Source organism: Misgurnus anguillicaudatus, unplaced genomic scaffold, assembly GCF_027580225.2.
Source record: "Misgurnus anguillicaudatus unplaced genomic scaffold, ASM2758022v2 HiC_scaffold_28, whole genome shotgun sequence".
Lineage (NCBI taxonomy): Eukaryota > Metazoa > Chordata > Actinopteri > Cypriniformes > Cobitidae > Misgurnus > Misgurnus anguillicaudatus.
This window is the reverse complement of record NW_027395278.1, coordinates 9,159,169-9,176,427: the sequence shown is the minus strand read 5'-3', so window position 1 is coordinate 9,176,427 and position 17,259 is coordinate 9,159,169. Positions and strand designations below refer to the sequence as shown.

Here is a 17,259-nt window from a genome sequence, read left to right as displayed (position 1 = left end):
ATGATTACTGCCAAACACAGTGTGTACATGTAACGTCCAAATATAGACAAATGTATGAGTTAAATGGTACAGAAAAGAAAATAATATAAAACAATATGGAGTAGGATATTAAGATCAGAGCCCTTACAGTCATTTAAAATGGTATCAGCTTTTCAATTTGTCCAATGGGATTTCTGCCATTTCTTCCCAGCTTCTGATAGTCCGATCCTTTGCACCATTGAGTTTAGCAGTGGTGCATTCTAACAGAACAATGCCTCTGAGGAAAGATATCTAGATGAAGTTTGGAGAGATGGATGGTTCAAGCCACAATTTCAGAATAGTCTTTTTGGCAGCCGTACTGGCTGCCAGGAGTATCCTTTTTTGATTAGCATTTGAATCATCTAGTAACAGGAGAAGTAATGGGTCCTTGGGTATGTCCATATACAAAAGGTCCGAGAGAGTGGAAGATACATAGGGAATCCATAGATTTCCATAGGGAAAGTATTCTAGGACATTTCCAGAACATGTGTATATATAAACCTATAATGGATAAGGGTGTCATGATTTCGATTTTAAATCTAAATCGATCGAAGTTAAGTCACGACCTTGAACTTCGAATTAAAAAATGGGATTGTCGATGCCCCCATGTCACGTCCGGTCGGCTTGTGGGGAAAAACTCTCTGAGGTGCCTTTAAAAACATTGGTTCAGCGGAAGGTGATTTATATTTTAAACACGAGGGATGTATTGCTACAACTCCTTGAAATGCATATCATAAACAGGATTACTACCTAGTGATCTGACTTCAAACAGAGCGCAGCTCTCTGCACGTGCACAAGAGTGAGAAAGGCGCCAAGATGCAGTGGGTTATATTTTAAACAAAAGGGATAGTTTGCTTCAGCTCACCTGAAACGCATAAAGCTGAACAAATACGTAAGGATTACTACTTTAGTTTATGTTTAGACTTCGGAAAGATGCAATAGCGCGTGCATGTGAGCCACAGAAGCGCAGCTGCTTATGACGCGCTGGATTTATTTCAGATGCTAGGAGTCCAAGACGCGCGCATTAAGTCCATGTGGGTGTAAGAAGGAGTCCTCTCTACAAGCTTTCTCACGTTGCGAAGCCCACAAACCCCCATGCGAGGAAAAGCACGCAATGTGCATGTTAATGTGAAACTATTAAATAATAATAAATAATAATGGCATAGCATTTTTTGTCTTTAAAAATTTTTTTAAATTGAGAATCGAATTGAATCGTGGACAATCGTGACACACCTAATAATGGAGTTATTACAAATATGACAAGAGTAATCAGATCTAAACCACATCTTGTACAAAACACTTGGGGTAGGATAAGACTTATTAATAGATTTGTAGTGGATCATCTGGTGTGCCAGATTCTTAGAGGCAGTGAAGCAATTTCCCCATACATTATCCCAGTCGGGTTTGGCTAGGTCTTCACGTTCCCAGGAATATGTGGCCAGGACAGATGAATATTGAGAACAAAGAGTTGAGTCATAGACTTAATACTAAGCCACTGGTAGGGATCTTAAGTTCTAGCCAATCCCATAAGGGATGTACCTGTAACTCGGAGGACCATATGGAAAGGCAGGTTGATCCGTGGTGCATTACCTTTACTACGGAGGGGTAGATCATAAAGGAGGAGATCCCTATGTGGGTCAGCTTCTTCCTGGATAAGTTCATCTCTTGGCTTTGAGTGCCAGTTTGATTACTGTAGTCCGGGTAGAAGTGGAGAAGGTTGGAAACGTAGCAGTTTGAAAATCAGTGTTCGCGGGGCCTTTCTTTTGCTATCGCCAGTGTAAATTCAATGTGCTCTTTCTATTTCCAACCTACTGTTTTGAAGAGCCGGAATCCATATCAGCAGCTAAGCTTGTAGATAACCCACAGAATCGTTTCCTTTTTCCCCCTCTTTAAGACAAGATGCAGGTTGCTTTGTTGGCTCTTATCCTCTAGCCTCGCCATCTTGTCTTGTAGCATAACCACAGCCTGAAATTGTTGCTAATCGCGTTCATCTCTTTTTCGAGAGAGCCGGTTCTTTCTACCATAGGTTGAATCTCCTCCCTGAGAATTTCTCGAACCATGCTGTAGCTTTAGCTCGTTAGCCACCATGTTGCACAAGTTTCTCGTCATCCGGGTCTTTTAGACGTTTCTTCTCTGAGACGATAGTAAAAGCTGATGTTTAGCCATTGTCCTTTAAAGGTTAGAGAGGAGAGAGGAGCTCCAGACTCAAGCTGACTCTGTCAGCAGGTCATGTGATCTCCGCGAGGGATTGATTTTTACAGCTATTCAAGAGTAGCCACCCTGACTGTCTACTAATTGTGAGGGTTTTTTTCTTTTGTGAATTTGTAGCATGCTGGGATGTTTTTTATTTATTGTTTAAGTGTATATACTTGGACTTTTATTAAGCAGTGGGTGACCATTTCGTGTTTTTTTCTTTTTTCCATGACAGTTGTACTTGACACTGCTCCAGGTATATACCACCTGATATATGCATTCTTAATTTGAGTGGTCAATCTGCATTTGAAAGGGTTTTATGAATTCAAAATTTTTTACCACAGTTTAAATCTGTCTGCATTACACTAATATAATGGCAAACATGCGGAATCAGAGTCGCGCTTTAAAGAAAACTGAAATGAGACTTGGTGACTTTGTTGCTAGATTTAGCAACTTTCTAAACCCCTTTAACGACTTTATTTTAAAAAAGTGACTAGGACAAATCTAGCGATCTTTTCTGGCATGGTTGGAGACTGATGTGAGAGCATGTATCACTCTCTCTACTCAACGAGCAGCGGGTGCTGCTAGCCACTCACAGGCAGCCCAGTCCTTGCGCTGCAGTCCGTCCAAGTCCCCAACAACAGAGCGGTGGCAAGTACAAAAACTCAAAGGTAGCCGTCGCAAACACAAAGTATAATAAGCATGACTTTTCCATCGTTGAGGTGAAAAGCAAGAATGTTTACCTAACGTGCAACTTATGCTGAGTAAAGAGTCTCTCCACGTCTGTAATTCTGATCTAAGCACCTCACATCATCACATGCTGCCACAAACAAAATGTGTGTTTTTTTCTTTAGTGTCCAGTTCATTTATTTAACAAATTGAATATAGGGGGCATCCAAGTTATTTGAGATATTTGAACTTTTTAAGTAATGCAATAGTTACTTTGCCTGGTAATTAGTTACTTTTATAATGATGTAACACAGTTACTAACTTAGTTACTATTTTTGAGAAGAAACTAGTAACTATAACTAATTACATTTTTAAAGTAACGTTGCCAACACTGGTTATTTTAATATCTTCTTGTATATGAGACCACCTTTTATATGATATTATATTATGATGGCTATTAAGCTATTAAAATATTACTATACAACTATAGTAAACATGTTTTTTTTACCTGTAGTAAAGCTATGGTTAATGTTCATAAGGAATGTTGTATAATTTCTATCAGAGTACAAACCAACAGCGTGTGTCACCCCAAAATGATTAAAAAAATATGCTCATATTCTTTTCTGTTATAAATTATACTTTAAAATTGCCAATAATGTTATGCTGCCTATATGTACTAGGCTTGAGATACAGTCTTGAGATGAATACAATATGTTGTTGTTATAGAAATTCTTTATTGTGACTGTAGGCTTTATTTGTGCGTAATAAAGTCAATGTTGAATCAAGAAATAATATTTCTAAAGCTAGTAGTCTAACACAATGATTTTAAATGAGCTTTTGGGGATACATTTTTTAGCCCAAACTTTGTGATTGATTTGAATTTATTTGCACATTATGCAGTTAATTTGATTATTGACAGCCCTAAAGACACACAATTTAATTTTAGAATGGGGTCATGGACTGCTTTATAGATATAATACAGCCTTATGGGGACCCATACATGATAATTACCAGGTACACACACACACACACACACACACACACACACACACACACACACACACACACACGCACGCACGCACGCACGCACGCATACACGCACACACACGCACAAACGGGGAAAATGTACACAAGTTGTCACCCTTACAAATACTTCACCAAAATGAGTGACCCCAGTTCAGGTGAGTGTGTCCTGAAGAGCTGGTGGGCTCTGTTAGGGCATAATGTGGAAAATGGAATGCCTGATTATTCATGCTGTCTATGTGGATATAAGGTGTGATGCCAAAAGAGAGATGACAGGGTAAATGAATGTCTGTAAATCCTCAGGCCAATGACAGTCATATTTTTTTCTGTCGTATTTCCATTTGGCATGGGTCTTGTCTAAAGATGCACAAATACCAATAAACAATCATGCATTTGTACAAACACATGGCCAGAACATGCTTAGCATAGCTGCAAGTGTTTAATACAGTTTTAAAGGACAGGGGAATTGTAAACAATTGGTACAAGTTGGCATCTGGTATATTAACTTTACAGTTTTTTGTTCCTGTCCATGGCCTTATTTTGAGAACAGCCCTGTTAGGTCACAACCCACCAGTTCCATACTTGTACTACTTTAAGCTGATGGAGTATCCAGAGTCATTCTATTATCAGTAATAATTACATAGTAAAGTGTGGGATTTTTTTACCTTGTTTGTAAGTAACTGGCATACTTGAGGCACATAATCAATGAGACAGCCTCCACTGGGGAATGCTGGTATATGTAATGCCGAAGGTCCTCCAAGTGCACTAAAAGAGGAAAAAAAGGAACAAAAAGTAAATGAAAATAAAAGTAAACGAAGCAAGTAAGTCGCTTTACCTTACCCCGATTCACAGCATTATGTTTATAATAAGGATTAATAATACAACTCATACAATACAACTGAAATTTGTAATGCCAATTTGACTTCATTTGACTTTAAACCACATAAAAAAGTCATGTAAAAAGTCATTTCTCATGTAAAATGCAAGATGGAAATAAATTACTTGTGATAACAGGCTAAAATGTCTAGAGTTTAATTCCGCTTTAAATAATTGTAGAATGATTAGGTATTAGTTAGATATTCCCCCGTTTTCACAGACAAGATACATGTTTGAGTTGTTTCAACTGAAAATAACTTGCACTGACAGATCTTAAAATATGCCAGTGTCATTTAATTTATCTCAAGATGCACACCTGTAATGTCTTTTTCCAAGGCATTTAAAGATGCTCAAACATTTTAATTGAACTAAGGCCTAGTCCTGGCTTTAGCTACGTCTCATCTGTGACACCAAGCCACTATGTTTATCTGATTAAACTGGTTTTCAAAATTGACACCGTAGACATGTTGTGTTTGAAATAATTGTGTGAATCACCTGTCAATTTATATCATATTCAATCATCTGACAAAGGCTTTAATCAAAAGCATTTACAGTGAAATAAAAAAAAAATAATTAGACAACTGCTCTACACTAGTGCATCTGCATATTTAAAATAAGCACAATATAATCTGCTTCTGGTTTATACATGTATGTGAAAAGGCAGGTGGTATTTTGCACTGAGGAGACAAGGAGGAGACAATAAAACCCACAAAGAAAAACAGATTCTAAGACAACTGTTACTCCAAACCACAACAGATGAATATAGAGTGAGATGACATGACAGGCTGTGATGTAAACATGTGTTAGAAAGAGAACCTCCATTGATGCCTCTAACGTTCGAGATACCTGTTAAGATACTTATTTTGACTAAAAGGGGCCTTTTATGTGGCTGAAATAATGGAGAAAATCTCTTGATAGAATTTGACGGAAGATAACAATGCGCTTCTGAAAAAAATACAATTTCTTATATTCTGCAATTATTCTTTCAGAATATAAAGAATAGAGACTAGAATACACTGTCAGTTGAGTTAAGATCAACAATGCCCTTGACTGACAGAAAGATTACCTTTGCTGAAACAATCTTAACCAATCTGCAAGAATGAAAATGTCATTCATTTCCATCAACACTTGAAGTTTATTCATTGACTGTTTAATGATGTTAATGCACAGACATGTTATTTATTAAAAGCGAAACAGGACATGGGGAGAGACATGGCTCAAAACACTTTTAGCTGTCAATTCTCCATAAATCTGAAAAAACATCATAAAACAGTTTAGTCGCACTGTTACAATAACAATTGAGCTGCTTCAGCCAAGTTGCTTGGCAATTCAAAATTCACCAGCACTATGCTTGAGTGTAATGGGTCATTGCTAGGGTGTTGTTGTGCCATTACTTGGGTAGGTGGATCGAATAAGTGGTCTCAAATAAGTCTTATAAAACTTATGGGTCTCTACATATGGTTTGGGTCCCTTGCAGCAACTCATAATGTAATAGCTAAGAAGAATGAAACAGCTGCATATAATGTAAATTAATAATTTAATGAAATGTTTGTAATAATTTTTCAAAATGTAATAAAATCTTGAGTTCATAATGTAATAATTTTTATGTAATAAGAATTTTCCACATAATGTAAAATGTAATTGTATGAAAAATGACAATTTATAATGTAAACACAGTTCATAAGGTAATATCAGTAGTTTACAATATGATATTATATTTAAATATAGTACATTTGAAACCAAAACGTAATTATACACACCTGAAGAACAATCAGCACACAGACCAATGAACAAAAGAACTACAATGAACTGCAGACATGGGAGACAATGACAGGACTTGACAAGGGAAACAGGACAGACTCATGACAGAGCGCCCCCCCCAAGAGTGGCTTCCAGATGCACCCGCAGTAACAAATGGTTCTGGTGGGTGGTGTAGCGGAGGCGGAACTAGGGGAAGGAAGGTGGGCTAGGACCATGTAGTGGCCAAGAACCAGGAGTTCAGGGCAGAGCAGACAGGGCGGAGCCGTCAGGGCAGGAACCAGGATCCAGGGTGGATCGGGAAACCATGGTGGTGCTGGTGGTTTCAGGAACCCAGGAGGAACTGGAGACCAGGGTGGTGCCACAGGTTAGTTGTGGCAAAGAGTTTAGGGAGCTTGGGGCTGGTCATCTTGGGGAGGGCAGAGAGTTCACGGGGCTCGGCGACAGCCATCTTGTGCCAGGCAGAGCGTTCAGGGAGCTAAGGAACGGCCATCTTGGGCCAGGCAGAAAGTTCAGGGAGCTCAGGAATGGCCATCTTGAGCCATGGTTTTAAAAAACATTTAGAGTTTTAGAGGTATCATCTTCAGATTTGAAACCGATTTGAATCTTGATCGCTCAAAGGCCAGTTTCAGTTAGGTTTTCATAAAATAATATTTCATATGTTTTGTGGAGTTATTTGAAAATTTATCATTTAAGCTCTTTATAACAACTTTTTTCATGATGACAGTAACTAATTTTGATGTCTTAATAAACTTCCAAGTGTCTGCTTTCAAATGAGACCAAACGTATGATTTTAGTGCAAAGGCTTCATAAACTGTATCTATTTTAGTTTGGCTATTTCATTTTTTTTTGGGGGGGGGGGGGTTCAAAGAAAATAATTCAGGTTAACATTTTAAAGAGCAAATGTTCTTATGGACTCCAGTACAGAATAAACAAGAACCACACAGAAATGAGACAACACGTAACAAACTCCACAAAAACATGAAACAGAAAAAATAAACAGGCATCTTCTAAACAGAAAACACGCAATCAACAAGTGTATCAAAAAGTGAAAAAAAATGTTCAGTGCTTCATCAAACCATAGACAAATGTGTAGGAGTCAATCTCGCACCATTGCATACCGAAGGAGCCTCCTGTGTGGGAGTCGAGAATAGCCATCAGTGCAAAAGCAGGCATGTTTGGAGAGAACGATACGGCGGCTAAACATTGGATGTGTAAGAGAGATGGTACAAGAGAAACATTCCTGGGAGGGTTTTTATTTCACTCGGGCAGGTTGAAAAAATCTGGTTCTTCTTTTTTAAGGCCCACTCACTCTTTGTCTGGTTCTGTGACGGAATTGCAGGGACAGCCACATGACTGGCTGGCGAAAGATGACATGTTCTGTGCCAGCCTGGATGAGAGCTATAGGAATGTCCTGGGTATGTTTAAAGGAAAATTCTGAAAATCACCCCAGTGGTTCATTCACACTTCAACACACTATTAAAATAGTATATTTTTGCATTTTTCCCATGCTGACGATGTAATAGTCTTGCTCTAGTTATATTGTTTTTCCTAGATTTCTCATTGTGTGTCAATTAATTAATTATGTTTCATCATCCTCAGCTGTTCCTCATTTGTTTGATTACTCCGTTCACCTTTGTCTTGTTTAGTTCCTCATCAATTCTGTTTATTTATACTACTGCCTTAGTTCTGTTCCCTTAAAGTATAGTGTTGTGTTCTTTATTTTATCCTTTTGTTTAAGCTTTTAGTAAAAGTAAGTTTGTTTACATTCTCATCTTCTTTGCCTGTCTCCATGCCACCACAACCGTGACAGAAGGCCTGACCAACAAGTTGGACTTACTTTGCTGCGTTTTCTCTCTGTTTAATTCCCCCATGGATCTCTCTGCGTCCAGCTCCTCTACCTGGAGCAAATGTAGTTTTCACTGGAAGACCATGCCTGAGACTTTTTTGGATATGGGGTGACAGCTTGATCTGTGTTTTTTTTACATCTCCAGTCTGAGCGAGCTGTATTAGGCCCTATGATATGCCTTTTGCATTTTGGGATTATCCTATTTTCAGCCTGTAAAATCATTGGGTGGGTGGGGGGGGTGGCGGGGTGGCAGTAGTTTACTCATTTATTTATTTGTTCATTTTTTATTCAGCTAAGACGGGTGCATTAAGTCCTCCAGGTGCTTGCGAGAAGGAATCCGCACGGGTTACAAGCTCTCTCGTGCAAACTGAAGCCCACAAACCCTTTAATGTGAAAAAAAAAGCACACAATGTGCATGTTAATGTGAAACTATGATGATGATGATAATAACCATCGCCAACTATTGTCATGAAAGCCTGCTATTAGCAATATATTTGACGGTCGTCGAAACACGATACTATTGTGCCTATCGGCACAACTCTAGAGTGAATGCTTTATTGTTTTGAAAGAGCACCACCTAGTGGATAATAGCAAAAATATGGATTGCCATAAAAACTTGTAATTGGCAGGGAAGCGTCTTCTCTTGATTGCACTTAAAGTCTGTAAAAATACATTTGATTGTTATTTTGATGTGGTATTTTTATGCCCTTATTTGTCCGTCCGCCCCTTCTCTCCGAGGAGGTTTGTGCATGCCAATGAGAGGCAGCTATTTTTATTATTTAAAAAAAGTTTGTTCTGTTTTTTTTGCACACAAAAGTGTTCTCATCGCTTCATAATATTATTATTGAACTACTGATGGAACATGGACCTTTTCGCCAATGTCTTCCATTTATTTCTGGGTGAAAAGAGTTGTGAAACAAACTGATGTCTATGCGACAGACAGAAGCCTCCCGGTTTCATCAGTGTTGTGCCTGAACGAGTTCATTGAACGAAAGTTCATGAACTCGTTCATATTTTGGGCAAACGTGAATTGAACGTACTGCATTACTGTGAACTCGTTCATTCTGGTGCTTGTGAACGGCACACTCTCTCAGTTTAACGTCATTAATAGGGTGCCAGATTTCTATAGTCTTCCAGGCGAAAACCTGGCTAAAACACACTTTAAACAGGCCTTAATGTGTAGCGGGAAAAACACCCAATCTGGCAACACCTATACAAGTCTATAGAAACCCAATACAGATGCAGGTACAAGAACAAGTCTATTTTTCTTCCTATTTTTTTGTATAAACATTTGCTTCACTGATTTACTATTGTACTTGTGTGGTATTTGTGAACATTAAGCATTAAGTTCAGATACTGCATACAAAAGTGGGCATCAAAAACCTCTGTGTACCTGTTCAAGCACTTTTCATATTTTAAGTATATCCTCAGAAGGTCTATTTCTACATTCCTACGCATTCCTTTATCCCTCTGGCTCTTCCTTTGAGAAAAAACCTTACAGACACAAAATCGCCTGGCTGTCCCTTCTCATAATTTTCTCAAGACTGAGCCGCTAACATGCATTTGCGAAGGCAATGTTAACCCTGTGTGGTTCCATATTATTCAACCCCTAGTTAATGTTACAGGGTGGAGAAAGCGTAGCTGTGACAGATAGATGCTGACATGGCTGGAGAGAAAACAAAACAGGCTTGTGCTTTCATCTCTAATGCTACATTGATTTGATCGGATGGCACAGAGAGTGAAAGAAGACAGAAAAATGATTAGGCACTCAGAAGCTGCCGTTTGCCTGTTGTGGGGGCACACTGAAGTTTCCTTCATTTTTTCTGTAAGGTGATCTTTTGTCCTATGGTAGTTACTACAAAGGACAGGAGGAAATAGGGGCAACCTAGCAATGTGAATCTCTATTGCTTATTTCATACTTTATATAGCTTTGATTACAAGAACATGTTGAGTTAAACCAAGACTATACAGTAGATTTTAAAAACATTATGCAGTTCTGTTACTATGAATGGGTGAAAGTGCAACTACGGCTGCTTTAGAGGTCCTGCCTTCCAGTAAAACAAGCCAACTGACAGTCTAACAATTTCTTATTGAAGATGTTCTGTACAGAGTTTTGAACTTGCCAAACTATGCTGGAGCAGAGGTCGAATTTACCAAATGCGTCTTTATAGAAGTGACAAAATCTGATATTCATTTTGACATTACACTAAGGGTGATTTATTTTAACTTGTAATTCCCTGGTGACAATTGTGCATATTGATAAGCCAGTAGGTGTTTGAATTCATGCAGTACTGCACAGACCGAATGGCGTATGACGTGAAAGTGAGCAATTAGTAAGCACTGGTCTTGAAACGCTCTCGCGACACTTTGATGTCATATACTGATCAATCTGCGCTGAATACTGCATGAAGCTGAAGCGTGGTAGAAGAGTGCGTGTTAAGCCCCCAGAACAAAATTAAAACTGCAACAAGAAGTAATCTTCTTAAGGTAAAGACAGTGAATCTAATGACCATAGAGTATGTTTTGTAAGCTGGCTAAGAGCCCCATCTAGTAGATAACAGCGGAAATATGGATTGTGTAAAAACCTGTCATTGGCAGGGCAGCATTTTCTCTTAATTGACTCTTCAATGGTTCAACAAAGTATTTTATTTTAAGTAAGAAAACATTTTTTATTTACTGTTATTTACAGTAGTAAACAGATATTAATCATAAAATTCACTTTATTTAGCCCCATTTAAACCATGCATTATGCCGTAGTTTCTTATAAAGCTTCCAGACAGAAACCAAAGCCTTTGTACTTGCATCTGCTATTGGTGATATGTGTAAATAATATGTTTTTTATTATTTTTTGTTGTTATTTTGTGTTTTTTTACATTTCTACTTTTTGATTAAATGTTGTTTAAAGACATTTAGTTTATTTTAATAATTGATATGTTTCATAAAAAATCTAAAAATAACTTGATATGGCGGGCGGTGACTGTTGCACTCAGGGTCATACAAAGAAAGATTCTTTGTCTTTTATATCAAATATTCATCAGTTGTGTTGCACATACATTTATATTTACATTTTCTGCACAAACTGTAAACAGTAGCTGTAAAATTATGAGTTCCACACTAACTGAACCCTTTAATAATGTCTCTTTTTGTCCATTGCGTAAACAGTATATTGTTTTACCACCAATTCTCAATTCCCTCGGGGTTTAAGGAAGTAAATAGCAGAAGAAGCTTCATTTTACGAAGTTTGTGGTTGGATAAGGTGTGTCATGAACCATGCACTTGAATCTCTTACATAAAAAAACATGCCATAAGTGAGTAATTCTCATATTGGCAGTGTATTAATAACTGCCAAAGTAACAATAGATGCTTTTTGATTCTTAATATAAATTCAAACCATATTATTAAATGATGGTTCACAATGTTTCACTCTTAAAATGAATGTGTTAAAACAACACATGTTGTCCCTTTAATTTACTAGATCACAAAAAAGCAACACGAAATGACACATAATGTGTTAAAATAACACATAACTTGTTAAATAGGATAACACAAAAGAATGTGTAAAAATGAACACATCCTTTCTACAATACAAGCTTTTATCCTTTAATCCACAAGTTGTATTTTGATAAAATAGACATTTTCAAAAAAAAAACTATAGTAAAAGGAAAATGGGATAACGACCCATTTGGAAAAACTGACTTATCATTAGCTTATTGTCCAATTAAAATGCTTTTTTAGAAGAATAACGTTCCCTCCCATAATGCCCTTTGTAATAGCAAATAAATAGAAAATCTCATATTTTCCAGGCTGTTATGTGCAGCACAGACTATAGGCAAGCCTTTCCACGTGCTGTTTTAATGGTAAATGTGGTAAGACATTCAAGCAAACTTTGAAAGGTCTTCACCATCACAAATCAGATTACTGTGAAAATAATAACAGAAACACTCACTGCTCAATGCTGGGAGACAGGTAGAGTTTTGGGAAGACCTGTGTGGCTTCAGCATCTTCAAAGTTAACTGAAAGAAGCACCACATCTTCGCCTGGATCCAGTGAAGTGTCCTGTGACAGAAAAACACATATATTTGATGACATCTTTAATGAGAAAATTCTAATAAGAAATTACCAAGATATTCTTACAAAACAAAAACATGCAAATATTGTGTGCATGCTAATATAATTCTTCAACAATTGCCAATTAAATATTACCAACCATGCTTAATAACATGAACCTCCTAAATAATAACATTTTTACACAAAATATATGTCTTTAAAAATAAAATGGTAATAATATCTGTTCAACTAAATTGAAAAACGCTCAGTCAAAAGTTCTGTCATCATTTACTCGCTTTCATGTTGTTACAAACCTGTATTAATTTCTTTGTTCTAATGAACATGAATGAAGACATTTTGAGGAATGGTTGTAACCAAATTGTCCACGAGCCCCATTAACTTCCATAGTATTCTTTTTTCCAACAGCTTACAAGAACTACAGTGACAGCAAGACAAAACACTAACTGTGTTGTACAGCTTGATTTATCAGGATACATGCAGGATAATTTTCTCTGCCATCCAGTTTTAATTTCTAGGCCGGAACCACCAAGAACACAGCAAATTTAGCAGAGTTAAAATTATGGTGTTAATGGAAATATAAAGAGTTCGGAGTTAACACTGAATTGAGTTAAAACTATTTTATTTTACTCTATAAAAATAAAGAATTGGTGTCAAAACACAGTGTTACCACTTTTTTTAAAAAATCAACTCCTACAGTGTTTTGTTAGTGGTGTTTGTTAACTCCTAGGGTGTTAAATAGAGAATACCTCCCCCTCTTTACAGCACACATTGAACCGTGTTTTTGGTTGATGCAGTTCAAGCAGAAGATCATCTCTTTCACTGTAAATAGTAAGTAAATGTTCAATAAATACAATTTTGATCAAGAACATTTGAGAGTTATGAGGTGTTATGTTTTATATTGCTGTTAATATCAAGTTTAACATTAGAGTCATGTGTTATTGTCATTATATGAACGCGGCAGTTGAGTTTAGGTCTCAAGGGGGTCGCACACCGGCCCCGCAGCTCAGCGTCGCGTCGAGTCGCGTCTAGGACAACTCGGAGGTATTGTAAACCGGAAGTGCACATTAAATAGCGCGAGCTTCGTCAGATAGCGTCTACTTCAAAATGCAAAATATACGTTAGCAGTCAATGTTAATCCTTAATGATTTGGGACAAATATGATGTTATTTGATGTTAAACTATGTGAGTGGCGCTGTGTGGCGCGATAGGGATTTGAGCAACTTCCTGAGTCAGCTGGGCACCTGGCAGCGCCGGTGGGCGTGTACTCATAGAAAACAATGTGTCCAATTTTTTAGAACGGCGCGGCGCTGCACGGCCGGTGTGCGATCCACTTTAGCCTCAGATAGAGCAATTCATACTCATAATATTTTGGGGAGTTTTTTGTTGTTTTTTGCTTTATATGCTGTTTTAGTTTAAAAAATATATTTTTGTGTGCGTTACTGTAAAATATGCATGTATGTCCATTTAAACTCAATTTTGGTCAAATGTGGATCATATCATTACACTGGCAAGAATATGGTTACATATAAAGATGCCGTACCAAGTATGACAACGCTACATTCAACTGCTTTTGAAATACGGTGTTTTTTCACTTCCTGAAAAGTAACCATTTTGGACATAGGCTACATGAGTTTCATCGGGCAGCGACGATATGCATGATACAATTAATCATCAGTTCAAGCTAGATTTATATCAAAGATCGTTTTTGTGATTTTGGCAAAAAAACGTCTGCCAAAGGTGTTTTTATATTTGCTTTTTTAAATTGCTGAAAGTCATGGTGACAGTTGAAAACACATTAGACATCACATACATAATTTTGTGTAATTTGTCACTTTATTGCGTCAATCCACAAGCATTCAAACCATAAACAATGCATTGTCACTTTAATTGAGCACAAGCAGTGCAGCAAAAATTGGCCCAGCACCGAAACAATCGTTCTGCTGCTTCAGCTTTTGAGCGAGCAGTATGAATGCTGTGGGTGTGCAACCAGTTTGAGACTTTAATGCATTACAGACTCTTCACGTCAGTTAGAAGAATCAGCTTGTACTGAGAAGCTTAATTTAAAAACTACAACCAGGATTTTCACTTGTATTAGCTTTCCCTTGTGTTGCAGCCATATCTGTCTCCGGCTTATTGCTTTAGAAGATTTACAGGTGAATCTAGATCAGGGGTCCCCAACTGGCGGACCCCGGTCCGAATCCGGACCGCGAGATACGTCCATCCGGACCGCAAAGACTTTTAACACAATAAAATACATAAATAGCAAAGGCTATTTAACGTTATTATAAAATCCTATTTATTCCAGGCACATATATGGTCAGCCCAGTAGCGCTATATGGGTCCTGCATCAACACAGGTTTCGAGTGCGGAGCCAGCGCGAACAGTCACAGAGTCACAGACAGGTGTGCAGGGGAGAAAGCAGAGAGCCTCATCTTGCTCGCGAGTCTGTTGCGGTTGTCAAAAGTGAAGACATTAAACACCATTACGAAACTAAACAAAGACACTTTGAAGAAACTTACCCTCAGCAGTCCGAGGTAAGGGTGCGAAAAATAAATGCCCAGAAGATAAACTAAAAGCCCAGTATGAGCGACCCACACTCAATTGCCAAACAACGAGCTATGCGTCATCGAGCCATCTATGAGTGTTCACTGAAAATACAGTGGATTTTAGGAAAGCATAACAAGCCCTTTACAGATGGGAAAATAGTAAAGGAGTGCGTGGATGCTGCATTTTTGGTTCAATGTATAGTTGCAAGTCAGCATTTAACAGTTAACATTATCAAAAGTAAAAACATGTCAAGAATGATCAATGAACATAGTTTTTTTTAACTAGGACGTTTTATTCTTTCGTCTTTTGAACTTATTTACATTTTTATAGACTTGAAGGAACAGTACAAATTAAGAGAGAAATGGTTTCCTGCACTTTTTCAGTTTTCCAAAACTGGCAGTTTACTTTTACCTGTTTGTGTTTATGAATGATATTGATGATGATCTTTTACCAGTGCAACTTGAAGCAGAAGAGTTCAACATTTACATTTAGTTAAAGGAATAGTGTACTCATTTTCAATATAAAACTATGTTATTACCTTAACTAAGAAGAGGTAATAAAAGCACTTTTGGGAGTACTTCGACTCGGCGCAGTAACACCCTCCCTCTCCCATTATGAGAGGGAGAAGGGGAGCGGACTTTTCAGGCGAGTCAAAGTACTCCCAAAAGTGCTGTTACGCCATAAAATATAGTTCCTCTTTTAAATCCGCTTAGAAAAGCGCTACGTTTTATTTTGTACCACCAAACTTGCTCGTATAACTACTCGTCTTAAATAAAAAAAAACGTTGATGTGTTTGGTCACTTCTAACTTTATCTCTGATTGGTACCATTGAATGAATGGGGCTAAGCTGAATGCTATCGAAGTGTCGCAGCGCGCTCCAGCGCTTACGTGCACGCACACAGATGATAGAGGGATGTATCAACAATTCTTAATTAAGGTAATAACATAGTTTAATATTGAAATTGAGTAGACTATTCCTTTAAGTACAGACAATAAATGAGAATGAAAGTAACGTGATATGATTTGATTAAGCCAGAGAGGTTTGTCTTCATTGATTGTGATTGTAATTCTCAGTTTAGCAGAAAAGAGCACTTTAGTTTTCCTTTTAAGTTGTTATGTGGAAATGAATGTGTGTTTTGCAGATTTAGAGATGAATGCATTTTGCACTGTTCCCTTCATAGTTTTGTCAGACATTGTTACTGGATAAATGTAGATATTTTGTACCAATCAACTGAAAGGACATACAGTAACAGAACAGCATTAAAATGAAATCCATTTTGTGAAGGATTATTTATGCTTATACATATGAAGAAACATTATTCAATATACTTGATAACACTATATTTTGTTCAATAAATATTTACACTAATTTCTTTAGTCTGGCGAAAGCGGTCAATTTATGTTTTTACAAGCAGTACATAATTGTCTGGACCTCGGCTGGTGCAGATGGTTCATTTACTGGACCTCCACCAATTTTAGTTGAAGACCCCTGATCTAGATGATACGTGTCTGTTTTTGTTTCTGTGCTGGTTGTGCCCAGCTTGCCTAGAGCTAGGCCCTGATGTATGTCATTGGCACCACAGTGGTTAGGAAGGGATTTAATCAAATGTCTTTCAGTCGGTTTGAACTCATCCATTTGTGATAATTGCTGCCTGCCATGTAACCTCTGCCCCAATTGACCTATGGCTAAACCACGGCCCCAAACACGAAGAGCCAATCACAGTACGCATAGCTAACCCAATACATTGGACATTCTCTGCTTACATGTCCATTGAAATGCAATGCAGTTAGTCAGTTATCAATCATTTTTATATGTTTTTTCTTGTCATTTTAAGTTTAAAATGGTCAAACGGTGTGCATGGGGTACATGCAACTCTGACACTAGGTATCGAGGCTGGGCAACCTTTTTTGTGTATTTTTTTTACCCTTTCTCAAGCCACATCTTAAACGAGATAACGTATGTGTCTTCTCTGGATTTAGTTTTGCGGTAGACCACAACACCAACTAAACGTGGATAAATTAAACAGGATGTCCAGAGCCGGCCCAGCCACTAAACGACACTTGCAATTGCAAAGGGCCTCGTGGCCAGCAGAGGGCCCCCTAAAGTCACTTAGCCAGTGGTTGAAAAAAATAATTCATCAAAAGTAACATAAAATAAATATAAATATTAATTATTTATTATTATGGCAATGTTAAAAAGGCTGTTACTTGTTATTATAGTTATTATGAAAGTTCGCTAATAAGATCTCTTTCTTGCC

General features: G+C 37.6%; 1 protein-coding gene across 2 annotated transcripts in view; it reads right to left on the bottom strand.

Annotated features, from left to right (window-relative positions):
* Positions 1-17,259, bottom strand: part of LOC129417250 (BRISC and BRCA1-A complex member 2) — a 205,963-nt gene that overhangs the window by 28,630 nt on the left and 160,074 nt on the right. For both annotated transcript variants that reach the window (XM_055171795.2, XM_055171796.2), the window contains exons 7-8: positions 12,333-12,442; positions 4,569-4,668 (exon numbers count right to left, since the gene is read on the bottom strand). In XM_055171795.2, coding sequence (XP_055027770.1) covers positions 4,569-4,668; positions 12,333-12,442 — 210 coding nt within the window. The remainder of the gene's footprint in view (positions 1-4,568; positions 4,669-12,332; positions 12,443-17,259) is intronic.